Source organism: Vipera berus (assembly GCF_964194415.1).
Source record: "Vipera berus genome assembly, chromosome: 1".
In the NCBI taxonomy this organism is placed as follows: domain Eukaryota; kingdom Metazoa; phylum Chordata; class Lepidosauria; order Squamata; family Viperidae; genus Vipera; species Vipera berus.
This window is the reverse complement of record NC_138202.1, coordinates 17,747,830-17,775,758: the sequence shown is the minus strand read 5'-3', so window position 1 is coordinate 17,775,758 and position 27,929 is coordinate 17,747,830. Positions and strand designations below refer to the sequence as shown.

Genomic DNA, 27,929 nt, shown 5'->3' with positions numbered 1-27,929 from the left:
GCTCAAGTAGATTAGGAGGGACAGGAATGCACAAGTTCCCCCTCCTTTTTTTTTTCCACAGATGGGGAGCGGGAAGGAAGTAGCACAGAAAAAAATAATAATAATTTCAGCAGAAATTCCCCCCTCCCCACTCCTTATCGCAGGGTCCCCCTTCCCAGCGCCCATTTCCCAAACATCTTATTTTAATTTTGTTTCCAAAGTGGGGGGTATAGACTTATTCCCCCCCCCCGGGAACACACGTAACAGTCGACGGCTTCAATACAGCACAGAAATCGCCCCTTCTTTTCCCCCCCAATCGAATCTCCCCCCCTACCCCCACTCCGGCAACGACTGGAAATGGTGGATTTGCATGGCACAAATTTCGCACACACCCCCGGGAAGGATTTTGCAATGCACCGAGAAGCTGGAAAAGACTGGCCGTCAATTCTCTCTGCACAAAAAGGGGGGGCTATGTGGAACGATCAAGTTAAACTCCCCCCCCTGCACCCCTAAACTTACCTTTTGCCCACGAAGCGCTCCCGTTCCTCAGGCTCCCCCCACCCCCTCCAGCCAGCTCTTGGCGCTGGGAACGCAGCTGCAACCCAGGGAAAAGAAGGAAAACCGGGAAGGGCCGAGAGTTGACGACCAAACCCGAGAATAACCGAAGTCTCTTCGGAGGAGGAGAAAAAAAAAAAAAGGACGACCCGAACGTTGTTGTCGGAAAGAAACGAGTCTCTGTCCGAGCGCGCCCGAATGAAACTCCTGGGGATTCGTCCTTTTGTCTGAAAAAGTTGGATTGTACGCTTCCTTTTCCCGCAGTAAATAAGTAAAGAACACTCTCAGCGATAGCAAGTTTTCTTATCGTCTACTGATAAAGGGCGGGCAGAGCAAATCTAAGTTTGTGCTGTGAATTTTCTGGCCAGCATTTCCTCTCTTAGCAAGAACCGTATAATTAGGGTGCTTCCGGGCAAGGCTTTTCAATTACGCAATCGTGGGAATAAGGTTTTTCTTAAGCCAGGATGTCGCTGGCATATCGCTGGGTTTGAAGCAGCCAACACTTTTTGGATGTTTTAGTTGCCATTGGGGGGGGGGGGGACGCTGGTCTTTCTTCGAGGATTAATCGCACCAAGCGGTGATGGGTTTTTTTTTTGCCCGGTAGGGAAGGGGGCCGTTGGTGGAAGATGAGTTGAACCGGGGGCAAAAGATAACCGAGCAATATATCCGAATGTGATTCTTGCCTCCTCTTTTATAAAATATGCAAAGCCGACATTTGCTTGGTATATAGAACAGGGGTAGGCCACCTCGGCTCTTTTATGACTCATGGACTTCAACTCCCAGAATTCCTGAGCCAGCTGTGCTGGCTCAGGAATTCTGGGAGTTGAAGTCCATGAGTCATAAAAGAGCCGAGGTGGCCTACCCCTGGTATAGAAAGAAGCAACCCGTGGCAAGATTTTTCCACTTCGAACAAAGCAGGGGAAAGGCCATTATTATCTCCCGGAAATAAGGGTCGCCTTGATTTTTCGTTATATTTTTTTTCTACCTCTACAGTGAAAAGCTGCTAAACGATGGTCCCTAACGGGACCGAGGGGATTTACGTAGATTCCGGAGAAAGCCGAAAACATCCGAATTGAAGTTGCTCGCGTTCGCCGGAACGGGCACGAACAGAATCGACGGGACGCGGAAATGGGCGAAACCTCAAGCTGTGTAGACGCGGAACTGCTCTGCTACTTGCTTTTACGTCATCTCTAAAGTCATTGAAATGCTCTGATGGGGGCGGGGTGAGGAGACGGAATAATTTGTGGACTTTCAGCTCTCAGAATTCCTCATCCAGCACGCTGACGTGGTTTTTATTAGGAGGATGGTAATTTCAACTAACAAGCATTTGAAACATGCAAGGTGGACTGGATGACGGTCCTCCACACGAGAAGCGCAGTTCATCAACCAGTTTTCAGTACCTTTGGGGGTAATTGTGACTTAAGAGAAGCTCTGTGACATGTGCTGAATGTCTTTGCCTCAGCCTGAGTCATAAAATGATTAGTTCCCTCTTGGGTTAAACTGGGAAATTGAGCAAGCTGAAGCTGAATTTTTGTGGTTATCTCCAGGACTGTTGAACTTACATTTGAATACCATATATTAAAAATAGATACATCCATGTAGTGTTCTTGCCAACTGTGTGGGAGAGGTTCACACTGCCACTTTCTGAGAGTTTTCAACCTCAAAGGGAATCATGGCTGCACCTGCCTATGGTCCAAGCTCTGCCAAAATTAGTATTTGCTTTTAAAAAAAGCCTACAGGATAAGCTTGATACATAGTCCTCGGTTTATGACCACAATTAGGATTGGAATTTCTGTTGCAAAGCAAGGCATTTGTGAGTTGTGCCCAATTTTACAACTTATTTTTTCTACAATTAAGCATAACACTTCAGTTGTTAAGCAAATCATGCAATCCCCAACTGCTTGTCAGAAGCAGGCTTGGAAAGTTAGAAATGGTGATCACATGACCCTGGGATGCTGCAGCCATTATAAATATGTACCCACGGTCAAGCACCCGAATTTTCATTATGTGACCATGGGGATATTGTAACATTCTCATTGCCACTTGCAACTTTGAATGATTCCTGAACGAATGGTTACAAGTTGAGGACTACCTGTACTACTACCATGTTTTCCTGGAAATAAGACACAGTCTTATATATATATATATTTGCCTCCAAAAGAGGCACTAGATCTTATTTTCAGGGGATGTCTTATTTTTTCCACTGTCTCGCCTTGCGGCGGTGGCACTGACAGCCCCGTCTGGCAGGAACCCACGTGGCTGCCGCTGGCCCACTTCTGCAGCCACTTGCCGTCGCTCGCACACATCACCCCAGCCTTCGTTTTGCCAGCAGAGGACTCTCTGCCGGCATAACTGAGGCCGGGGCGACGTGCGCAAGCAGCAGCAAGAGGCTCAAGTGGGCCGGTGGTGGCCACGCGGGCTTCTGCTGGACAGGGCTGTCGGTGCTACTGCTGCAAGGCAGGTGTTGGGGTGTGGGAGGCCTAGCTGCAGGGCCCTGAGATAAGCGGGTCCAGGGCACACGGGGCAGAGCTCCACCCCTTCCCCACCTGCCTTGCCTCACCTTGTGGCAGCACCGCGAACAACCAGATGGAATAGGTGGGGGGCCAGCTGCGCAGGCTCTTAACTAGGGCTGATTTTGGGGGTAGGGCTTATATTAGGCACATACCCCAAAATCAAGCCAGGGCTTATTTTCGGGATAGGCCTTATTTTGGGGAAAAACACAGTATGTCCTTTTCGAGCCAGTTCAAGCTTATTTATCTAAATCATGGTGTCCAACCTTGACAACTTTAAGATTTATGGAATTCTGAGAGTCCATAAGACTTAAAAATTACCAAGGTTGGACACACCTGATCTACATGAAGCCCAAGTAATCCTGTACAGTCTGTTATGTTCGTAAATCACTTTTTCTCATCACACCATGGTTAAGTTTAAAACCCATAATTGTTTCCTTTTTCTGTAATGCATGTTATGTTATAGAATAGATTCTTGTGATTGGAACAAATATCCTCATCTCCAATCTGCCTAGAGCTTTTATGAAGTCTGAATTAGTAAGCAAGAGAGAATGAAAAGATCAATAAACCATGTCTTGTGGGGAAGCCTGTCGGTTGCCATTTGCTCAACATGCTTCATGGAGTTATGGGGGGAAAAATGGAGGGCTATGCCATCTTGCACTCCTGGGGCTAAAGTGGGATTGTGATTTCTTAAATATGTAAAGATAGCAGCAGGCTTGTATTTTCCTCTAGGAATAAAATGTAATGTAATTTTTGAGTAAAGGAATGCAGTTTTCTCCTTTAAAAAACATTTCAGATACATTTTATGTGCAACATGTCTTATTTTGGGAAATTTAGTTCCTCTATTTTAATACTTCGTTTCAGACCTGTTGCTTGTGAAGGGATAGTAAATAAATTTAAGTTACACACATTGAAACCTATAAGGAAATTTGTCATAATGACTCACTAGTCCCATTCATTTTAGGTTTGATTAACTTAATCTGGATGTTACTCAGAAATTCGTGAAATAACAGGCACACATGTCATTCTAAAGTCTTACCATGTGCTTTTTATTTTGGAGTTTCTTTGGATGTTAATGTTAACTGACAATCTGCTTGCACCATTCATTGTGCAGCCCAAGTCCCAGGGTGGAAATATTACAGAGATGCAGTGAATAAAAAGTATGGAAACTTCTGTCAAAACTGTTCTTTCCACCACACCCAATGACAACTTCTTCTGCCAATTGCAGGACAGAAATATTACTATTTCCAGGAGCTGTGACATGCAGACCCAAATATGCCTAAACTCTTCTTTCCCAACTCAATGCCTTCCAGATGTGTTTTTTGGCACCTGAAATTCCCAGGCCAGTAGACTAATTCTGAGAACTGCAGTTCCAGTCCCTCTGAAGGGCATCAAAAGGCTGGTCTAATATGTAGAGTTCCTTTCAAAATTCAGTCTTTAAATCTTGGCAGTGAGGGAGAAAGGGATATAGCTCTCTGGGATCTTCCAGAGGTCTCCAACTTTGGCAACTCTTAAACTTGATGACTTCAGTTCCTAGAATTCCTCATGCTGGCTGAGGAATTCTAGGAGTTGAAGTCCACAAGTCTTAAAAGTTGCCAAGGTTGGAGATGCCTGCATATACTTTGAGATTTGTCTTCTCCTGGCCCAGCTGTTTTATCACCTTTATTTTTTTACCTTTATTAACCTGAAGACTTTAGCGCTAGTGTAAGCAGCTCAAACCATTAAACAAGTGGCAGACCTAGAAATCCATCAAATAAATAAATGCAGCATCCAATACACACAGAAATATATAGGCCCAGCTCCATTTGTTTTATAAGTCCTATTTCAATCAGGTTTCTAGTGGGAGTTATGATACTATTTTGTGTAGTGCAGTTTGTTTCGAGGAAAACCTGTTTTGGATATATCTTGGTGAGCTCTGAGAGAAAAAGAAAGGGCATCAGTAGAGATCAAATTCTGCTCTCCTTCCCCAGTGTAAACCTCCTCAGCATTTACAGGTCGAGAGAGGAAGCTGAGGAAACCAAATCCATTTGGAAAAGCACAGAAGGCCCACAGAAAGCAAATTTGGGGGAATTAATTGAAAACCAGCCTGCCTCCTGAAATCCAACTAGCCTCTGTAAGAAACACAGCTAATGGCTGATCTTGAGAAGCTAAGGAGCGTAGGTCCAGGTTAAGGCTTGGATGATAGGTCATTGAGAAGTCCCTAGTAGTTGTATGCTCAACTGGAAATTTAAAAAAATCCCCCAAGAAAGAAAGGACAATCCACATCTGATTGTGGCCAAGGGACATGTTTGTAAAGCCAGATGAAACTAAGCTTTACGCTTTGTCTTCCTTGCGGACTATGAAGAGCCATTAAAGGTTCCTGGGCTGGGCAATAATGAATGTGAGCCTCTCTAGGCACAGGATTTCCAACACCAGACTGAATTCGGTCTCTAGCAAAAGGACCAATCAAATCCTGCAACCTATTTCCAGGCCTATAGCAAAGTATTTTCGCAGAAAAAAGCCAGACCAATCGGCACAGTGACTTGGCCGGAAGGGAGAGCCTGAACTGGTGCCACCTTATCTTGTTAGCGCTGAAGGGAAGTACTTTGAATAAAAGGAGGGAAAGGACGACACAAGAGACAGTGACGATGGGTCAGCAACTCCCCACCTTAGTTGAATAAGCAGTACAAAATGTCCTCGGCTATTTTTTGTTCTTCTGTGTCTAGATCTGGCTCAGGAATTATGGAAGTTGAAGTCCACGAGTCATAAAAGAGCCAAGGTTGCCTACCCCTGATCTAGATCAAACTTTAAACTGCCAGAATGAAGCCACCTTCTTGGCTTTGTCGTTGGCCAAAAATAAGTCTATCGGTGTATGTTTCAGGTAGTCCTCGGCTTACAACCATTCATTTAGTGACTTTGAAGTTACAACAGCACTGAAAAAAATGACATGCCCAGTTTTCACACTTACAACCGTTGTACCATTCCCACGGTCACATGATCAAAATTTGGGCACTTAGCAACTGGCATATATTTATGATAGCCACACTATCCTGAGATCATGTGATTACCATTTGTAACCTTCCCAGCTGGCTTCCAGCAAGCAAGGTCAATGGGGGAAGCCAGATTCACTTAACGACCACATGATTCACTTAACAACTGCAGTGATTTGCTTCACAGCTGTGGCAAAAGTAGTAAAATAGCAAGAGCACTTAAACTTATATACCACTTCACAGTACTTTACATCCCTCTCTAAGCGGTTTACAGTCGGCATATGGCCCCCAACCATCTGTGTCCTCATTTTACCCACCTCAGAAGGATGGAAGGCTGAGTCAGCCTTGAGCTGGTCAGGATTAAACTGCTGGCAGTGGGTAGAATTACCTGCAATGTTGCACTTTAACCACTATGCCACCACGGCTTTTATGGGGAAAAATTCACTTAAGAACCGTGTTGCTTAGCACCAGAAATTTTGAACTCAGTTGTGGTTGTAAGTTGAGGGCTACCTGTACATTGCTCATTCCTTAAATCATCATTTTAAACCAATTCTTGTAGGCACTGATGTAATTGAGAGTTTACCCAGTGATGAAACTTAAGAATTCAATATTCTCTATTTTCCAAGTATAATGAGATTCCTGTGAAAATAGGAAAAAGGATTTGGAGTTCTTGCCCCCTCCTTCCCTCTGGGAAAGCATTTATTATGTGCAAATGACAGTTTTCTATGAATTTTTTTTTGCTTTGCAAGCCACCAAGCCTAGTTCCTCCCTTCTGTGAGAAAGAAGCCAGTTTTCTTTCATGCGCTGGACAACCGCTCAAATAACAGCTTAAAAACCAGAGAGAAATAAAGGAGGGGAAACAAGAGATTTCCCCAATGAAACAAAATGTAAAGCGTGTACTGCTGCCAGCAGTTACAAATGCACTTTGGATAAAAAAGGTTATTGAGAAGACCACAAACTAGAGATTAGAAGACAGCCGAACATCATGAAATAACTGCAGTTCAACCGCTGTGTCTATATCAGATCTTGGTCTTGTGGTTTTGTAAAAACGGATAAGGAACCAAGAGTAGCATTTGAGGAAAAGGCTACTAGCGGGGGATCTCAGGGAAAGAGGAGCAACTTACAATTGCTTATTTAACAGTGGTTCAAAGTTATGACAATCTTGAAAAAAACAATTTTAAAATCTGTACTCACACTAACGACTGCTGCATCAACCCTGCGATCACGTGATTGCAGTTCAGGTGCTTGGCAACTGGCTAACATTTACAACTGGTTGCAATGTCCTGTGGTCATGGGAATTGTGATGTGCCTTTTTTTTTTACCAATTTCCAGCTAAAAAACACCCATTGGGGAGCTGGGTTGGTTGAACGACTGTCTAATTCACTACATGACCAACAGAAAAATTATCATAAAACTGGGTTTTAGACCTAAGATGGCGGCGCCTGGAATGGCTGCGGCTGCATTGGCTCTTGAAGGCAAATAGTTTTGGGAGGGATAGTAAGGGCTATAGGCCACATGATCAGGAAGATTTTAATGTGTTTGAGCAACATGGTGGAACTAAGGTAACATACAACATACGACCGACAATCTTTGCTGGCATGGCAAGTTTCTAGTTGTTTTGGAACTGTTGGTGAGACCGTTAAAAGTCGTTGGCACTGTTTGAATTTGTTCTACCAGCAGCAAGATCTGACTGCTGGCCCAGTGATGGATTGTATTGCAAATCAGGGCTGTTTCCAGAGGAGGCAGAGGAGGAGAGGACCTGGAGCTTATGGAGTGAAGGAACTGGATGAGGCTGTCGGCAGGCCCAGAGGAAGAGAGAGAGGCTTTTGGAGGAGTTGGTGGTGGCGGCAGCGTGCTCCAGGGGCGAAAAGAAGCAAGGCCTCTTTAAGGAAAAGGTGGAAGAGTCAGGATCAGAAAAAGGAAAGAAGGCGAGGTTGTCAGAATACAAGCGAATTTGAGGGCTAATCCACATGGAGCCCCATTTCCATCTGTCCTGTGTGCCATCGTTCACTCCCTAGAGACTAAAATGGACAATGTGAAATTTGAGCGGGCCACGAACAAGAAGTATATATTGGAGGTGGTGACCCTTTGAGAGCTGTATGCAACGAAATTTCATTTTGATGTATGCCGATTGGTGTACATTCAAAGTGACAATAAAGTTATCATCACCTCTACTTATGATCACGATGGTTTACATTTGAAATTCCTGTCCAACTGTGGCCATAAGTCAAGGATTACCTGCATTCATGTTAAGTATTCAATGAGCCTTAGAAAGAGAGAATGCAAAGCTGGATATACAGAAACATCTTCCTTCTGAGTCTCACCCAACTGCCCTAAGCCACATTCATCTGCAGAGACCCATCCTTACATCCAGATTAAACTTTAAAAATAATGCTGGATAGCTGTTTCTGAGAAAATAGGACAGCCTGCTCCAACTTGGCACTCTGTGGATCTGTTGCAACTGCAACTTCCCAGATACTATTAGGAACCTTGAGAGAAGCAGCCAGGACAAAATAGGACATGGAATGGCCAATTAGAGTTGTCCTATACCAGATCAAACCTTTGAACCATCTAAGCTGAATCTGTCAACACTGGCAAAGTCTCATGCAGAAAGAAAAGTATTTCTTACACCTTGATACTTAAGATCCTTCATTGGAAATACCAATAAGAACTGACTAATCCTCAACTTATGACCACAACTGAGCCTGGAATTTTGGTTATAAACTCTTGCGGTCGTAAGTCAACTCACCATGTGACTAGACTCGATTTTATGACCATTTTTATGATGGCTGTTAAGTGAACCACCATAGTCATTAAGCAAATTGTGTAATCATCTATCTGAATCGAGCTGGTAAATGGCAAAAAATGTCATAAACTGTGATCACGTGACCACAGGATACTGCAACTGGTTGTAAATGTAAGCCAGTTGTCAAGCGCCCCAAACTGCACTTGCATGACTGCAGGGGTGGTGTGGCAGTCATAACTTTGACGACAGCTGGTAGCTTTTTTGAGTCCATCAGAACTTCGAATTGTTGCTAAACGCCCAGTCCTAAGTTGAGGACTTCCTGTACTTTGCAGAATTTGAACTTGTGCCTGCATTTGGCTGTGATCTCCCGAGAATGAGTGCATCATTTGGAAAGCATGTTGATGTGTCTGACTCATGTTCAGAGACAGACACCCCTTCAAAACCTTTTTGAGGACATCTCCCCAAGAAGTTTCCATCTGCTGCAGAGGAGATGCAAAGAGGGAGAAGATGCTCTCCAAATCTCATTCCCCTATTTTTTTTTGGGGGGGGCGGTTTGCAGTAGATCTAGGAATGGGGCAGGATGAGGAACCCCACCTTATTCTTTCACAGTAACTATCATACAACCAAATGGAGACACACACCCCCACAACCGTCCCCCAAAAGAAAATCTTGAAGTCACATACAGAAAAGATAATGCAAATGAAACCGAAGATTTCTGAATTTCTCCGATGAAAGTTCCTGGATATAAACTGATCGGGACCACGCCGTTTTTCTTGTTTACCCGCTTGGCTCTTCTCCTCAATTCTTGATCAAACAGTTGCAAGACAAGAGCTGGCATTAGGTTAGGGGCAGGGGTGGGCAACCTTGGCTCTTTTATGACTCGTAGACTTCAACTCCCAGAATTCCTGAACCAGAGTCATCAAAGAGCCAAGGTTGCCTACCCCTGGGTTAGGGTATCAACAGCATACACAGGCACTGCATGTCAACGCTGCTAACATCAGATGTTCTTGCTTTGACAACATGTGGAGAGGCAGCTGTGCTTCTTTAAAACCTGTGCCTTAGTTTTTAAGAGTCAGAATTAGTTGATGCTGGGGGGAGTAGGAAGAATGTCTCTCAGGGCTGTTTTGAAAATAAGAGAAGATAAGAATTTGGCGGGTTGTTTAACAGGAGGGAAAGCTTACAATTCAAACTAATTGGAGAACGTGATTTATGACGGTTAATTAGAGGGAGGAACTGTGCTTTGATACTGTGTGCTTAGTGGAGGGGAATCCAGATTTTGGCTTGAACGTGTACTTGCCGAAGCTATGCTCTTTTGATTAAAGACTCCTTAAGGTAAACAATGCCTCCGAGGTTCTTTGAAGAATTACATCTGTCGGAACCACCCACACTGCAATGTTTACAGATGTCACAGGTTTGGGATTTGGAGTTTTTCAACCATTGCTACCATCTCTCCTTTCACCAGTTTCAGTGCAAGAGAAGAGACTCCCTGGAATGAACAGACTGTGCCCCTAGCTACTTACACAAGGCAGCAAAGATACTTCACATCCCTTGCTATTTCATTACCTTTTCTCACCGTCAGCAGTAGCCCAGGGGACAGTGGGGAAAATGATTAATTGTGGAGTGTTCACGCTCCAGAGGATACCCAGTGCACGGGTGGGAAAACTTAATTCTTAGTTTTAGGGCACCAAATGGAACCAAATCTGTTAGCCCCAAATCTGACTGAAATGGGAACTTTTTTCTAATTAGTAGAAAAAGCAGCATTGCCTTTATCTCCAGCCTGAATCACCACTCACCCTGCCCTGTGAGGAGGAACACAGAGTGCTGCCCAGGAAGGAGGAGGAAGTGGTAAACAGCTAGAAAAGACCCCACCAGCAGAATGAAAATGGGATCCCAAAGTTCTCAGTCCTCGTCATTGGCTTACTTTCTTTGAAGCACCCCCTTGGGCCCGCTAGGGACAAGTGGTTTTAACAGGTCTTCCAGTCATTTTTCCAAATTCTCCTGCAACTGCCACTTCTGGGAGGGCGAAGGTGAGTTCGCTGCCTTCTCCCCATGGGTTGTCCTGTGTGTGACTCCAACAGCGGGTGAAGACTCCCTCTGTTCCCAATTTCCCCAGTGCTGGGAGGAGACACTCTTGTACTCAACAGCCATTGTCCCATCGTCTTGCTCAGTGTAGACCCGGGCCTCCAGCTGCACAGGATATGATCCTTGGCATTCCCATGTGGCTGTGATTCCTGCTGGCTCATCACCTTGCACTGCAATGTGGGGCACGAGGGGCAGCTGGGGATCAGGGGCAGCTGAGCAGCAAGACCTGTCCTCCACCCAGGAAGCTGCATGAGATCCATGCTGCCAGTCTCCAGGTTTACTCTCTGCTTGGGCCTCACCACTGGATGTAAGTTCTGGCTCATCAAAGCTCACCTCCTGAACTGCTTCCTGCTTCTTGAAAGAGTCCCGGCGCTCAGACAAGTTCAGCCGCCGCATCACCACCACTTCGTGGTCTCGATCATAACGTTCCTCAGACCAGTCCCGAACTCGAGAAATACCAGCATCTCCCAGGGTGACCATGCCACTCTCCCTGGCACCTCCATTTCCCAAGATTGGTGTCTCCAGCATGAGCTTTCGGCTGCCAACCACTTTTTCAGCAAGACAAGTAGGGATTTTCTCTGTGGATTGGACTCGTTTGAGAAGTGGGGAACGAGAGCTGTCTGCACTGCGAGGCCGGGACACTTGACGGACCATTGTAGGCGGAGACAAGGTCTTGCCTTGGAATGTCTGGACGTTTTTTGTAAACAATGGAAGTGGTGAAGGGGATCTTTGGGGGGAGGGAGGTTGGGGGACGGAGGAGGGAGTGCAGGCCAACGGGGAGGGTGGGATGCTGCTTGTTGACTTGCGGCGCCCAACCTTGTAGCGATGACTGTTGACCTTTGGTGCCAAGCCATGTAGGGAGCTTGGTCGGATCTGTCCTGCTGGAGAAGTGGGGGTGCTGGAGGATGGGGAGGGACTCTGGGGTGAGATGGAATCTGACAAAAATAGAAGCAATTAGGGGGAACATACTGTATATACATCTGGTGGCAGAAGATACTTCTACCACCACTGACTTGCTTCATATTAAATACATACATACAAAATATGTATTTCAAACTGTTAAGTCTAGAATTAGTTTAACCTAAAAAGCCTTTAAAAGCTTGATGCATTAATACATGGCTGCAGACACCATTTCCTAATTAACCTCATGCTTAAAAGTTATTAACCCTCGTGCTTAAAAGTTTCAATAAATCAAAAACATTTTGATTAAAAAGTTCCTCAAAACAATTACCATCCTACATGGCTTAGGGCCTGGATATCTTCAAGTCCATTGCTCTGAAATGAATGTACCTGTTCAGTTGGATCACGGAGAGAAACCTTGTTGAGACTCCCATCACTGAGGGAATTTTATCTAAAAAAATCCCATGTCTGGGCCTTCTCAGTGGTGGCCCCCCTTACCCTTTGTCTTGTTTTGTTCCTGTCACTTATTTTTTGTATTTGCATTGTTTTTAATGCAGTCTTTTCTCAAAACCAATTTGTAGTAGAGTAACATAGAATTTATTATTATTACATCATCATCATCATCATCATCATCATCATCATTTATATGCTGTTATTTCACAACTGGCTGAAAAAGGATTGTGTTTTTATGAATTCTCGCTTTTAATAAACCAAGGTGCCTGTATAATTTATCTTTTCAAGCAGCTGGGTTTTGCTTGTTAAGACTTTTCTACTTTGATAAAGAAGATAAATCTGTTAATAATAAGACATCAGAGTAACCTTTTGGCCAAAGTGAACAAGTAATCTGAGGAGTCCAACTTTTCTTTTCAGTAATTAATTCACAGTTAAAGCAGGAAACATTAACAAAATCTGAAGCTTTACTCTTGAATGAAAGTAATCATTCAAGCGGCAGCTTGAGAAGAGAGTCCTACAGAAGGAAGAATAGGATGTGCTGATAAAATATGGGGCAACCGGGATGTAATAGATTGATAAACATAGGTGATAAATTTCTTAATAGATGTTATTTCCAAAAAGCTTCCCGTCAGTAACTTAGAGAAGTACAGTTAATCAGAGCCTTGGTGGAGCAGTGGGCTGATGCCTCCTTAAGTAACACCAGCTGCCTGCAATTAGTGCAGGTTCGAGTCCCACCAGGCTCAAGGTTGACTCAGCCTTCCATCCTTCCGAGGTAGGTAAAATGAGGACCCAGATTGTTGGGGGGCAATAAGCTGACTTTGTAATAATGCCGCTTGGGTGGGGCTGAAAGCCCTAATAAGCAGGCATATACATAGAATGAAGGCTACTGCTAAGCTTGTAAGCCGCCCTGAGTCTTCGGAGAAAGGCGGGATATAAATGGAATTAAAATAAAATAAATAAATAAAATAATCCTCGACTTACAACAGTTTGGTGACCTTCTGACAAGCGAAGTCAACTGGGAAGCCAGATTCACTTAACAACTGTGTCACTAACTTAACAACTGTGGCAGGAAAGGTAGTAAATGGGGCAAAACTCATTCAACAAATGTCTCACTTAGCAATAGAAGTTTTGGGCTCAATTGTGGTCGTAAATCGAGGACCGCCTGTACGGATTACTTACCTAAAGGCTAACGTGTTCCGTTTGAGTGGTAATGAAAATAAACCTGGTGGGCTGCATAACGGAATTTATTATTTTAAGAAAAAAAATAATGCCCAACCTTTATTCATCACAACCAATGTAGCTGATGAAGAAATCTAGATGGAAAAAGGACTTGGTAAGAGATTCACAAGGTCCTACCTGGCACAAAATCTGGGACAGGGCTGCGGCAAGAAGCGGTAGATCCTGGGGATGAGCTGTGCGTTGGGGATCCGGGAAGACTCTCACTGGACGAGAGAGAGTGATGGAGCCCAGAGGAAAAGCTGCGGCTGGTGTGCAGAACGGATGTTTGCTTCGAGATCTTCTTGAATAGGGATTTCCGTCTAGGAAGGAGGAGGGGGGGAGGGGAAAATGACACTCGCTAAGGCAGGGGTCTTCAAACTTGGCCCTTTTATGACTTGTGGACTTCAACTCCCAGAACTCCTCAGCCAGGCATGCTAAGGAATTCTGGGAGTTGAAGTCCACAAGCCATAAAAGTTGAAGCAACATTTGAAGATCCGCGCACTAAGGGTTCCAACATCTGAAGAAGCAGGCTGAGACTTACCAGAATGACAGTTGATTTGAGGTTGATTTATCAGCTTTATCTTGATAAATCACTATCCTGTGCTACTCAGCCAGTTTTAGCATCAACAAATAAAAGCAAGAACATAAGGGGAGGAAGAAATTCTTGTGGTGAGGGGATGTATTTTTTTATTCTATTTTAAAAGACTGGAGCTCTGAGTGTTACAGGGGTGTGACTGAGTCACTGCAGCTAACTCAACAGACAAGAGTCTCATGAGATCTTACATACAGTGGTACCTTGGTACTCAACTGCTTTGAAATTTGGTACTCAGCACATTTTGATGTGAACATTTTGTCCAGGTAATGATAGTTTCTTTGGTACTCAACACACAAGCTAGAATCTGTCGCTATCTGTTGCCTTGTGACTCACTACATTATCCCTCATGAGAAAAATTTATTTGGTACTCGTTTTTGGTACTCGTTTTTGGTACTCATCATGCCTCCTGGAACCAATGAATGACGAGTACTGAGGCACTACCTTACTTTATTTTCAGTATATTTAGGGATAATGTTGAAAACCCCCGCAAAAACCATCATTTTGCTGTCAGGTTGCAGGACAAATTTAGAGGACCTTAGGGGGCTCCCAGAAAAAGTGGGATAAGGATGCTCAGGTAGCTTGTAGCTTGCCCACCCTTGTCAGAACTAGTACAGGTAGAACAAGAGATGGGCCTACTCACAAACCATGAAAGACCTTCCTTACTGGATTACGATGATGCACATAACTCATTTAAAGCACCAGGCTCCACCTAATTCCAAACTAGTCTTAATTACTTTCCTCAAGTTCAACACCAATTCTATTAACTTCTTTGCTTGATCCCGGCCACCTACCTGTCCTGGCTGTCCCGTTTGCGACTCTTCTTACACCGGCGGGCCATCCGTGTCTTGGAACTATTCTTGCGTGCAGGGCCCACTCTGATGCTAGTGTTCTCAAGGGCAGTTGTTCTCAGTGACACCTTGTTTCCACTCTGTAAGAGGGACACATTCAAGAGCTGCCGCCCCCCCCCAAAAGGCAGTATTTCAAAGGATACCTCCCCACCATTCACAGAAATGCTACGGACATTTATGGATATAACATGTCACATTACAGGTAGTTCTCGAGTCACAACCACTTGTTTAGCAACTGTCTGAAGTTATATCAGCACTGAAAAAAGTGACTTACAACCGGTCGTCACATTTTATGACTGTTGCAGCCTGTCTGTGGACATAGGATCAAAATTTGGGCACTTGGCAACCAGCATGTATTTATGATGGTTGTAACGTCCTGGGGACACGAGATTGCCACCTGCAACCTTCCTGGCCAGCATCTGACAAAGGCAATGGTGGAAAGCCAGATCTGCTTAATGACTGTGCAGTTTACTTAACTGCAGTGATGTCATAAAATCAGGTGCAACTCAGCTAACAACCACATTGCTTAACAATGCAAATTCTAGTCTCAACTGTGGTTGTAAGTCAAGGACTACCTGTTTTAGACTAAGCAAAATAAGTGTGCTTGGAAATTACTACTTGGAACCCATTTCGTTCTGAGTTTTTCATAGATAGCTTTTGAAAGGCATATCCCATCATCTTGTATCTCCCAGTTTTTCACCATTTGTGCTTCCTGTAATAGTATTGTCAAAGGCATTATTTGTCAGTTTTGTGATTCTCCTGTTGCATTTATAATAAACCATCTTTGTTTTATTTATCGCAATATTGACCAGGGGTGTTATTTCCGGCTGAAGGAACATACCTTCAACAACAGCTCTACGACATCCATGTGAACCAAGCCCAGGACCGACTCCCCATTCACATGAGTGATGAGATCTCCTGCTCGGAGTCCCGCGTCATGAGCTGGGCTCCCATCCTCTACATTCTGTGACAGAAATGAAAAGATAGATCGTCATCCCTGAAAACTTTTGTGAGAATCTAGAAAGGGTACAGAGAAGAGCAACAAAGATGATTGGGGGACTGGAGGCTAAAACATATAGGGAAGGGTTGCTGGAATTGGGTATGTGTACTGTAGTTTAACGAAGAGAAGGGTGAGGGGTGACGTGATAGCAGTGTTCCAATATCTCAGGGGCTGCCACAAAGAAGAGGGAGTCAAGCTATTCTCCAAAGCACCTGAAAGCAGGACAAGAAGCAACGGATGGAAACTAGTCAAGGAGAGAAGCAACCTAGAACTAAGGAGAAACTTCATGACAGTTAGAACAATTAACCAGTGGAACAACCTGCCTCCAGAGGTGGTGAATGCTCCAACACTGGAAGTTTTTAAGAAGAGACTGGACAGCCATTTGTCTGAAATGGTATAGGGTTTCCTGCCTGAGCAGGGGGTTGGACTAGATGACCTCCAAGGTCCCTTCCAACTACTACTTCTTCTTCTTCTTCTTCTTCTTCTTCTTATTATTATTATTATTATTATTATTATTATTATTATTATTATTATTATTATTATTATTATTATTATTATTATACCACTTATGAATGTTTGAAAATATATGCTCATACAGGCAGATGGAGAATTAAGTATGCAAGTAGCTTTCTCTTTCATAGACTTGTCCGGTCATCTCTGTGTCCCCACCCCCCCACCTTCCACCTTCCACTTCACTTGCTCCCAATCCAGCAGAAAAGATGAGCACACCCAGTAAAAATCATGTTTCGTTATTTAGTTGTGCTACTTCCAACTTGGAAAAAAGTGAATCTAGGATTCTCCCTCGGTGCACAAACTATGCACTGTTCAGCCACTGGTTTGATTATTTTTTTTGATTACCTTTATTGAAGTTTTATTATTATTTGGTAAAAACACTTTAGAGAGTGGGGAGATTTGAATTTTTTTAAAAAAATGCATGTCTGTTATGGGTGAAATTATAGCCCAGGACCAAAATTTCTGCTTTAGATGTATGTTATATTAAAACCAGGTTTAGAAGCATACTCAGGCCTCAGCTTTTACCAAAAGCCTGAGTTGTACACCTACTATACTTGTTCAGGTCCTCAAAAAAGAAAGAGAATTAACAGAGGTTCAACAAAAGTAGAGGTGTCCTAGGATGGAATCCATAGTGCCCTGGTGATTTGTAAGTATTTTCTCGCTGTTTTTCTGGGGGGATCAAGCTGGAGTCTTCCTCCTTCAACCTCTTTCTTCACATCCACTAGGTAGGATGCCTGGCCTCATTTTGGGAAAGGCTGGACCACGGTAGGAGTTTAGTGGCGCTGATTTTTCTGTTTTCATTTATCCTTTTGCTAAAAATTACCTGGCTAGGAATTAATGACTGTGTTTGGAAAACCTGCCAAAGATCCTTCACAAAACAAAACCTGCATTTCTGATTCTCCTCTAGAGTGTTCTTTTTCAGCAAAGTGATTTAAGGAGTAAAAGATGCTTCATGGTGATTATTAGGAGCATATAATCCTTGCATAGAGACGCGGTGGCTCAGTGGGTTAGGATGCTGAGCTTGTCAATCAGAAGGTCGGCAGTTTGGCGGGTCGAATCCCGAGTGCCGCGTAACAGAGTGAGCGCCTGTTACTCGTCCCAGCTTCTGCCAACCTAGCAGTTCGAAAGCGCGTAAAAACGCAAGTAGAAAAATAGGGACCGCTACGGTGGGAAGGTAACAGCGTTCTGTGCGCCTTTGGCGTCTAGTCATGCCGGCCACATGACCACGGAGACGTCCTCGGACAAGCGCTGGCTCTTCAGCATTGAAACGGAGATGAGCACCGGCCCCTAGAGTCGGAAATGACTAGCACGCATGTGCGGGGGAACCTTTACCTTACCTATAATCCTTGCACATCTATTGCAAATCACCCACAGATTCTACCTGACAATCCCGCTTTGCTTGCTGTTCCAATTAAAGGGTTTCAGTCCCAAAGAGGGGAAATGACATTTTCTATCTGAAGCTCTCAGTATCAGTTACAGTAGAGCTCTAAGCTGAATTATCTGGTCTACAAGCCCCTCTTTAATTCTATGGCTTTTAGCAAATCATACAAAGCAAAGTTATTTTGGGTTATTAATAAAAGTACAATGGCGGGATTCATGCCTTATTGTAAGCCAAAGAGCTATATTCACTCCCCATACAAGCACAACACTTTATGACTTCACTTAACTCTCCCACATTATTAACCGTGACTTCTGTAACTTAGACAAATTTTAGGGACCTAGTTCACATATAAAGCTAGGTTGGGATGAGGCATTCATGCTAGGTCTGAATGCCTACCCTGTATCTTGTCATCTGTAAACCATGCTGAGGTATGATTTTAAACAGACCTGAACTAGATGAATACATTGTGTAGAATAGAATAGAATAGAATAGAATAGAATAGAATAGAATAGAATAGAATAGAATAGAATAGAATAGAATAGAATAGAATAGAATAGAATAGAATAGAATAGAAGATTGACCCCCTCTTCTTTGTTGCAGCACCTCAAATACTGAAATACTGCTATCGTGTCACCCGTTTCTTCTTTTCTTTAGACTAGCCAAACCCAAGACCTGCAACCATTCTTCATATGTTTTAGTCTCCAGGCCTTTGATCATCTTAGATGCTCTCCTCTGATTTTTTTCCCCAAAGTCTCAACGTCTTTTTTGTTCTATGGTGACCAAAATTGGTTGCAGTATTCCAGGTGTGCTCTTACTAGGGCTTTACAGTAAGATCCTATGATCCAAAATTCTTTTTCCCTCACCTTCAATCAACCTGAAAGAAAAAAGTGTGTGCTTTTGGCTTACCCAAACCATGTGGTGCACAGTGTAAACATCGCTGTCACCCATGTAGACACGGATGGCCCTCAAGGAGAAGCCATACTTCTTCCCCGAGCTATAGATGACAATGGGAGGTCGCAGAGTGGTGCCACCAAGCATGGAGTCCCGACTTGGAGAAGAATCACGAGATGAAGGATTGGAAGAGAGGGAGCGGGGTGAGATGGGGCTCCTGAGAACAGCCCCACTAAAGTCATCTGTTAAAAAAAAGGAAGGGGGAGGATAATGATAAGGGTGACATAATTGAATTGTTGTTGTTGTTAGTTGCGAAGTTCTGTCTGACCCATCGCGACCCCATGGACAACGTTCCTCCAGGCCTTCCTGTCCTCTACCATCTTCTGGAGTCCATTTAAGCTCATGCCTACTGCTTCAGTGACTCCATCCAGCCACCTCATTCTCTGTCGTCCCCTTCTTCTCTTGCCCTCAACCTTTCCCAGCATTAGGCTCTTCTCCAGTGAGTCCTTCTTTCTCATTAGGTGGCCAAAGTATTTGAGTCTTAACTTCAGGATCTGGCCTTCTAAAGAGCAGTCAGGGTTGATCTCCTCTAGGACTGACCGGTTTGATCGCTTTGCAGTCCAAGAGACTCGCAGGAGTCTTCTCCAGCACCATAGCTCAAAGGCTTCAATTCTTTGGTGCTCAGCCTTTCTTATGGTCCAACTTTCACAGCCATCCATTGCAACTGGGAAGACTATAGCCTTGACTATACGCACTTTTGTTGGCAGGGTGATGTCTCTGCTTTTTAGTGTGCTGTCTAGATTTGCCATGGCTATAACTGAATTGCAGTACTACAAATCTCCAGTGGAAAAGAATCTAAGCAAGCAGTTAATGGAAATCTTTCTCTGTTTCTCTTTCTCACAGCACTTCTGTATCATCAATATTTCCAAAAAAGAGAAGAAAAAGAAAAAGTAAAAAAAACAATCCCCCCCCCACACATACACAACAACTCAAAGTTGGAAAACAATCCGTTACGGGTAGTTCTTGACTTACGACCACAAATGAGCCCAAAATTGCCATTGTTAAGCAAGGGAGCAGGTCAGTGAATTTTGCCCCATTTTAAGACATTTCTTGCCACCGTTGTTAAGTGAATCACTGCAGTTGTTAAGTTAGTAACAAGATTGTCAAGTAAATCTGGCTTCTTGACTTTGCTTGTCAGAGGGTCCCAATAGGTGATGACATGATCCTGGGACATTGCAACCGTCTTAAATATTAACCAGTTGCCAAGCATCCAAGTTCCGATCAGGTGACCAGGGGGATGCTGCAACAGTCATTAAGTGTGAAAAACAGTCATAGGTCGCTTTATTCAGTGCCATTGTAACTTTCAATGGTCACTAAATGAATAGTTGTACATTGTATTGTCTTCATTTCGGACAACTTCAAAATGCAAAGGACACCCAGAAATTCCTAGTAGCCAAACAGTGGCCAACAGCCTTTTTCCCCAATTGACCCATGCACGCTCTGTCTCCTAAGATATCAGCAGCTATAATCCTCTAGCCCAGGGGTCCTCAACCTTGGCAACTTTAAGACTTGTGGACTTCAACTCCCAGAATTCCTCAGCCACCAAAGCTGGCTGAGGAATTCTGGGAGTTGGAAGTCCACAAGTCTTAAAGTCACCAAGGTTGAGGAGTCCTGCTCTAGCCCCATTTCACCGAAAAAGAAATACAATCAATTGTTACGATTCCTCTCCGTGTAATCTTTCTAATGGTATTTTTTAAAAAAAATCTGACAACTTTTTTTTATATAAGGAAGCTGCACAAAAGGCTCTCCGGCCACTCTCTTGCCATTCCTTGGTTGCATTTACAAGCTCCCATTAGGTGTTAAGGCTCTTAAAGGACTCCTAACATATCAGGAACTCAGTGTGACCACAGTGGTGTGTTTGGCCCTGCTTATCCACTTCTGCACTGCTAGAACCATTTGTGACCGGGAATTATTTGTCCCACTGACCTGAATTGATGATAAGTGATAATGCAGAAACTGAAGCTGACTTTGGCACTCTGCCACTGGAAGATGCTGGCAGCTTCCCTGCAGAATCCTTGTGGGGGGGCCATCGATAACTGCCCTCGCGATCCGAACCTCTTGAGGTGGACCTCTTAGTACCTGTGCTGTTGCTCCTGAGACGGACACGGTTCAAGCTGGCCAGATCAGCTAGAAGCAAAACAAAGGGACCGTTAGCAACCTGTAGCTTTGGGAGAGGGTATTTGACTTTGCAAGGTCCGAAGTTCCTTGCTCTCAATTTCTATGTGGGGTTGGAGAAGATCCATCTGAAATGCTGCAGAGCCACCACCAGTCACTGTAAACCAGTGTTTCACAACTTTGGCAACTGTAAGTGGCATAGAGGTCTATGCCTCTTAAAGTTGCCAAGATGGAGAAACGCTGCTGTAGACAATTTCAGGTTTGATGGACCAAAGATTTGAGTTAGTATCTGGGTTAACACAGCATGCTAAATCCTAATCCCAAATTTATCCTGTGTTCACATCACATACCATTCTCAAACCGGCAAACATGTATGTAATGGCCCGATTCTCCCCAAAATACCACTTTCGTATTCAAGGAAGTTGAGTTGCTTGGGATTCAGCATGTTGTGGGAACCAGGCCATCACATCAGGGCATTGTATTGGGATTGCTGTTTATTTCTCTAGGTTAAGAATGTTATTTGAGAATGGAAATTATATTTGGTTAATCCAGATTGATGGTTTAGTAGGTTGTGGGAACCCTGTTGATATAAGGTAGGATCCTGCATTTTCCCACATTTATCCTGGCCCTCTTCTTCCTCTTTTATTTCCATTGATCTCTGGGGCATAGAAAAGTTCTCTCATTCTTTGTGAAGGGTCACTACTCTTTAAATTAATTAAATAACTAAACCAAGTAACCAAATAGAAAGCTCATGTTCAGAAGCAGTCTATCCCCACACATGCTAGTTGTAGAAGATAAAGTTTGAAGATTAAGAAAGATAAAAGTTCATGCAACCAGTTTGGTCTAGTGCAGTTGTGGCAAACCTTTGGCACGCATGCCAGAGGCGGCACTCAGAGCCCTCTCTGTTGGCACATGTGCCACTGCCACCAGCAGCAGGTCCATCAGGCCGCCACCGCAACCCGGAGCAGGAGCCCCGCCCAGCACAAAGGAGGCAAAGCTCAAGTAGAGGTGGTAGAGCAGAGGTCACCAACCATTGTCAATTGGTGAACTGGAAGCATTTTACATGCGCGCATGCGCGCATGGGGCTGCGAGCACGCACACGCTGCAAATGGGGCAGGGCTAGTGCCTGCGTGATACTCACTAGCCCTGCCCTGTTCTTCCGTGGTGCAGTGCCTTGTATCTGCACCCCGTGGCGCGCCGGCAGCCATTTTTGTGCCTTGCAGCACAGTGGGCCATTTTGGCACCCCCAGTTTTTGCGTGCCAGAGGTGGCACTCACAGAGGTGCCTCCCTGCCCCCCCCCCGAGGGCACCACAATGTTGATGCGGCCCTGGCACTTTGTGATAAATTAAGTGGGTTTGGGGTTGCGGTTTGGGCACTCGGTCTCTAAAAGGTTCACCATCACTGGTCTAGTGGTTAAGACATCAGGCTAGAAAGCGAGAGACTATGAGTTCAAATCCCTCTTTAGCCATGAAAGACAGCTGGGTGATTTTGGGCCAGTAACTCACTCTCAGCCCAACTCACTTCACAGAATAGTTCTTGTGAGGAAAATAGGAGGAGGAAGGTGCATTGGTTGAGTTCGCTGGCCTTGAGTTATTTGTAAAAAATAATACAGGCAGGATGTGTGTGTGTGTGTGTGTGTGTGTGTGTGTGCGTGCATGTATGTGCGTGTGAATGCATGTATGTAATAGTAACGAATATCCAAACTTCACCCATATATACATGCATACATAAGACAGGCTTGCTTGTGACTTTATTGGCTGTCATGAAATGCAGGAGATTGGGCTAAACTTGGCAAATGCTGCTGCCCTGTCGGCGTCACCTGGGATAGTATCCAGAGATATCTTGCTCTCACCTGCCAGTGCTGAGCCCTTGCTGGGTGTCCTTGGTGCTGCCATCTCAGAATCCCCAACGACAAACTTGGGGCGCTCCTTTTTGGCTGTCCCCTGGCAGGGGCTCTCGTCCTCAGAGGACAAGGCAAACCTGGGCATCGCTTCCAGGCTGCAGGTGCTGCTCAGGATGCCAGGACTGCGGCTGAATTCTTGACGGAAGGAATGGACAGTGGAGCCACAGGAGGTCCAAGCACGAAGCCTGCATGAGACAGAAAAAAGATGGAGGACATCTGCAGGGAGGACAATGGAAGACTTCTTTGAAGAACAAACATATCCCCTCCATGGAGGAGAGTCCACTTCTTTCTTTTCCAGTTTGTTTATGTATTAATCGAATTTATATTATCTAACTGAATGAGATAGTAACTCATTCAAAATAATTCAGTGAACTGCTAAGCTTGTAAGCCGCCCTGAGTCTTCGGAGAAGGGCGGGATATAAATGGAATTAAAATAAAAAAATAAACTTCGAAGACTTGAATGTGTCTTTTCCCAGTCCTGCATTCTAGCTGCTACAGCACAAAGCATTCATGCAAGATGAACCATGAACAGAGTAACAAGGTCAGAACACACTTCTCCCTTTGCCTCTTCTAGTGCTAAAACCGAGCTTGCCCTTTGGAATTTTAAGGAAATGAAAGAAACTCAGAAAGTTCCATAAGATGTGCAAAGTCCTTCCACCACTCCGTTTTGAAAAGGCCAGATGTAATCCTGTCTGCTCACCTGGTCTCAGTCTTAGTTAGCCGGCTCTTCTCCTCATCTCCAGAGCTGTGTTCTCCCCTCTCAGTCCTGTCTTCTTTGTCCTCCCCGTGTCCCTGCTCAGAAGATGTGAAACCGAGGGTGGAGGAGTTAGCCAGATATTCACAACTGCTGTAAACCTGGGAAGTGGGAAAGAGAGGAGGAAGAAAAATCAGTTGGATACAGAACATACTTCTTGATACACAGCCAGCAACTGGAGACTGAAGGCTATGTTGTGATTCAGGGTCAGCCTGTGGGTTCGGCAGTTGGGTCGGACGATTCAGAGGAGGAGGAGGGGGGGTGTTGAAGACCTTGCTGAGAATAATATTGAGGCTCCGCAGAGCCCTCAGCCAGGCCCCTCCCATCTGGTCACGACGCAGACCCAGCTGTGTGAGCCTGACAGCGTGGATGAAGATGACCCACAGCTGGCCCTGTTCAAGGACGCCCGACGCAGGAGGCAGTCAATCAGGAGTAAACAGAGGAAGGCAATGGGGCACCTCGGAAGGAGGCAGAGAGAAGCCACACCCTGAAATGTTTAAAAGGGGAATGCGTGGGAGGGCTGGTTTGCTGAAGGCAACCATTTGAATAGCTCCTGTTTCATGGTTCGTGTTTGCTCTCTTTACTCTGTTTGCTCTGTTTTATGTTAATAAATTTGGCAGGCTTAGTTCCAGCCTCTTGCCGTTTTGTAAAAGGGGTTGTCCCTGCCTCTTCTGCAGGGCCGGTAGTAGGCTGGTACAGAACAGGCTAAAACGTACAAAGAACGGTTGCAGGAATTGTGTATATCAAGTTTAATGAAAAGAACAACTAGGGGTGATATGATAGCAGTCTTCCAATATTTCAGGGGCTGCCACAAAGAAGAGAGGGGTCAGCCTATTCTCCAAGGAAACTGAAGGCAGGACAAGAAGCAACGGATGGAAACTAATCAAGGGGAGAAGCAACCTAGAACTAAGGAGAAACCTCCTGACAGTTAGAACAATTGATCAGTGGAACAACCTGCCTCCAGAAGTTGCGGGTGCTCCAATACTTGAGGTTTTAAAGAAGAGATTGGACAATCATTTGTCTGAAATGATACAGGGTTTCCTGCTTGAGCAGGCGGTTGGATTGGAAGACCTCCAAGGTCCCATCCAACTCTGTTATTCAGTGCTTAAAAACAGTTTTGCAATCAACAAGAATATCACCCCAACTTCCTCCTTCTCTGTGCAGTTCAAGTAATCCCCATATTCACCAGCAACGTAGCCAGAGATTTTCTGGCAAACCTCCCCAAAGAAGCCCCTTCCCAACCTTGCTGAAACGATGGGAGCAGGAAGAAAACTGACGAATCTCCGCACAGGATTCCTCATCCTGGGTTTTCTCATCGTCAGAACCCAAATGCCGATAGCGCTCTGAGCGAGCTGAAGGAAAGACAAGATTGAGGAAAAAGAATTCAGATCTCTACCAACTTTGGCCTCTTTAGGAACTGCTATAGGTGTATGGTGGCCTTCTTCAAATCCACAGTATCCCAGTATCCCCTAGCTAGCCAACCAGTCAGCCAGTCTCTAGTTATGCTGTTTAGAAATAATGGAAACATCAATCTAGAGCAGGGGTCTCCAACTTTGGCAACTTTAAGACTTGTGGACTTCAACTCCCAGCAAAGCTGGCTGAGGAATTCTGGGAGTTGAAGTCCACAAGTCTTAAAGTTGCCAAGGCTGAGGACCCTTGATCTAGAGAGCACCAAGTTGTAGAAGACTGATATAAGCAGTGAAATAGTCCCAAGGGCAGGCCCCCATCCCAATCCTTCAGGATACCTTTAAGGGGCCCTTCTGGGATTCAGGATTACAACTCTGTCATCCAACCAGTACAACCCTCCCCATCCTTTCTCTCTTCATCCGGGAGGCCTTACTGTCAAAGTAGCTGGTGTCATCTTCGGCCTCCAGTTGGGGGATAAACTCAGCTTTCTGCCGCAACAGCCCATTCCAGTCCAGATGGTGGAAAAAGGGATGGTGCTTCACCTCATGAGTGCCTCCTAGAGGTTGAGATGGGAAAGAAGAAAAAAATCCCTCCACTGAGAGCTGATCACTGGGGCTGGGTAGCCACAACATCTCAACTTGCACCATAGCTTTACGTCCAGGTAGTCCTTGACTTGCAACTACAGCTTAGACCAGAATTTCTAAGGTGGCTGTTAAGTGAGTCATGCTAAGCGAACCACTGTAATTGTTAGGTGAATCATGCGGTTGTTAAGCGAATCCGATTTCTTCCATTGACTTTGCCTGTCAGGAGACAGCCAGAGAAGTTGCAAAAGGGGATCACATGACCCCAGGACGCTACAAACAACATAACTACGTGCAGGTTGCAAAGTGCCCAAACTTTTGACTGTGGGAATGCTGCAATGGTTGTAAGTATGAGGACTAGTTTTTTTCAGCGGCGTTCTAACTTCAAGTGGTTGCTAAATGACTCACATCGTTATGTCAGTGACCATCTGTCAAGGATTACTTGCACTGATGCTGTTGTGATACCTGTGCCCAGCCGCTCCAGTGGGCAGTGATGCAGGAGTTGTGTGATCAAATCTTGGGCATCAGCAGGAAGAGCTTCATCCCCCTCGGGCCAAATGATTTCATCTGAAATTAAGGAAAACCAGAGCAGTTTTGGAGGGTGCTTCTTGCTGCCATACTTTCCCCTACTCCAAAACTTTTCAAAAACTTGGGAGGGGACAAGAAAATGGGATAGAGCTATTGGAGAAAGTCAAGGAAGAAGAAGAAGGAAGAAGAAGGAAAGTTTTTATCCCGTGGCCCGAGTGGAACCTCCTTGCACAGTGGCAGAAAGATCAACTCCTGTTTGGACAACCTTTCCGTCCTTAATGTTCCTGTTCACAGAATTTAGCTTGCCTTGGGGGTGTGATGGGGAGTGTGCTCTTTTTTGGTAGATGTAAGGTTGGAAGGGACGCGGTGGCTCAGTGGGTTAGGACACCGAGCTTGTCGATCAGAAGGTCGGCGGTTTGGCGGGTCGAATCCCGAGTGCCGTGTAACAGAGTGAGCGGCTGTTACTCGTCCCAGCTTCTGCCAACCTAGCAGTTCGAAAGCACGTAAAAATGCAAGTAGAAAAATAGGGACCACCACGGTGGGAAGGTAACAGCGTTCCGTGCGCCTTTGGCGTCTAGTCATGCCGGCCACATGACCACAGAGACGTCCTCAGACAAGCGCTGGCTCTTCGGCTTTGAAACGGAAATGAGCACCGGCCTCTAGAGTTGGAAACGACTAGCACACATGTGCGGAGGAACCTTTACCTTTACCTTTAAGGTTGGAAGAGCATGAGGATGAGAATACACTTTCACTCACAGGTGAGTTCTGAGAACTGAAAAAGCTTCCTAGAGGAGAAGTAAAACATCTTCAAGGAAAAACAAAGTCCAGATGCCATTTTTTTTTAAAAAAAGTATCTTTGGGAACACCATGACCTGGATCTCCATAGTTCCACTCTTAATTCTTAGCCTAGCATAAACATAAACATATCTAGTAAAATCTTATGAACACAGAGTAAATTTTACTCTTACTTTTCTTGAGCTCAACCATGCTAGTCAGAAATTCAGGAGGTTCCTGAATAAATCTACTTAAGGTTTGACTCTGAAAATGTCAGTCATATGATTTTTTTACCAATACAGGAGAATATTTCTAACTCAGGGTTGAAATGAGGGGTCCTTAGTGCTCTGTGAGTTTGGTTAGGGTTTTTTTTTTTTTGCAGATGTTTCATTTCCCAAACTAGGTACCATCATCAGTGCTAGTAAGGAGTAGAGTTTGCTCTGTTTATATCTTATTGGCTTGCCCTGTCAGTGTCGATGAGAGTGTTCTTAGTGGTTGTTTGCTTGGGTTGTTTACTATTAGCTTGTTTGGCAGTTGCTCAATTGGGGTATTGTTTATTTCTTGATTGTTGGTCTGATGTTAATCTTGGAGTTAATTTATGCTCACCTGGGTGTTGACTGCTGGTGGGGTGGTGTTTTGGTCTTTTTGTTCCCTTTTTGGTTTGCTGATTGTCTCTTTTGCACATTATGTAGATATTGTTTATGTCTATATGTCTATTGAAGGCTAATTTGTCAGAGTGCCAGGCTTCTAGAAGAAATTCTCTAGCACCAAGTCCAAAAACACCTTTCACAAGTCCTCATGAAAAATTGATAAAGGTAAAGGTTCCCCCGCACATGCGTGCTAGTCATTTCCAACTCTAGGGGCCGGTGCTCATCTCCGTTTCAAAGCCGAAGAGCCAGCGCTTGTCCAAGGATGTCTCTGTGGTCATGTGGCCGGCATGACTAGACGCCAAAGGCGCACGGAACGCTGTTACCTTCCCACCGGAGTGGTCCCTATTTTTCTACTTGCATTTTTACGTCCTTTCGAACTGCTAGGTTGGCAGAAGCTGGGACGAGTAACAGGCGCTCACTCTGTTACGCGGCATTCGGGATTCGACCCGCCAAACCGCCGACCCTCTGATCTACAAGCTCAGCATCCTAACCCACTGAGCCACTGCGTCCCTTTTG

General features: G+C 44.8%; 2 protein-coding genes across 7 annotated transcripts in view; both read right to left on the bottom strand.

Moving 5' to 3' along the window:
* The window catches only part of PIK3R2 (phosphoinositide-3-kinase regulatory subunit 2), a 41,055-nt gene extending 40,379 nt beyond the window's left edge, over positions 1 to 676 (bottom strand). For 2 of the 3 annotated variants that reach the window (XM_081314662.1, XM_081314664.1), the window contains exon 1: positions 499 to 676. The gene's annotated coding sequence lies outside the window, so the exon portion shown is untranslated. The remainder of the gene's footprint in view (positions 1 to 498) is intronic. The other variant, XM_081314663.1, reaches the window with a different exon arrangement.
* A 3,236-nt stretch (positions 677 to 3,912) lies between these two features.
* Positions 3,913 to 27,929, bottom strand: part of MAST3 (microtubule associated serine/threonine kinase 3) — a 72,762-nt gene continuing 48,745 nt past the window's right edge. The window contains exons 18-29 of one of the 4 annotated variants that reach the window (XR_014024462.1): positions 25,927 to 26,028; positions 25,314 to 25,436; positions 24,716 to 24,825; positions 23,420 to 23,574; positions 22,669 to 22,904; positions 20,627 to 20,827; positions 18,656 to 18,882; positions 15,697 to 15,819; positions 14,799 to 14,935; positions 13,551 to 13,732; positions 8,252 to 11,776; positions 3,913 to 8,219 (exon numbers count right to left, since the gene is read on the bottom strand). Coding sequence is in view for 1 of the 4 variants with exons in the window: in XM_081312599.1 (XP_081168725.1) it covers positions 10,740 to 11,776; positions 13,551 to 13,732; positions 14,799 to 14,935; positions 15,697 to 15,819; positions 18,656 to 18,882; positions 20,627 to 20,827; positions 22,669 to 22,904; positions 23,420 to 23,574; positions 24,716 to 24,825; positions 25,314 to 25,436; positions 25,927 to 26,028 (2,633 nt within the window). In the remaining 3 variants the exon portion in view is untranslated. Of the gene's footprint in view, positions 11,777 to 13,550; positions 13,733 to 14,798; positions 14,936 to 15,696; positions 15,820 to 18,655; positions 18,883 to 20,626; positions 20,828 to 22,668; positions 22,905 to 23,419; positions 23,575 to 24,715; positions 24,826 to 25,313; positions 25,437 to 25,926; positions 26,029 to 27,929 lie in introns of all 4 variants that reach the window. The other 3 variants (XR_014024463.1, XR_014024464.1, XM_081312599.1) reach the window with 3 other exon arrangements.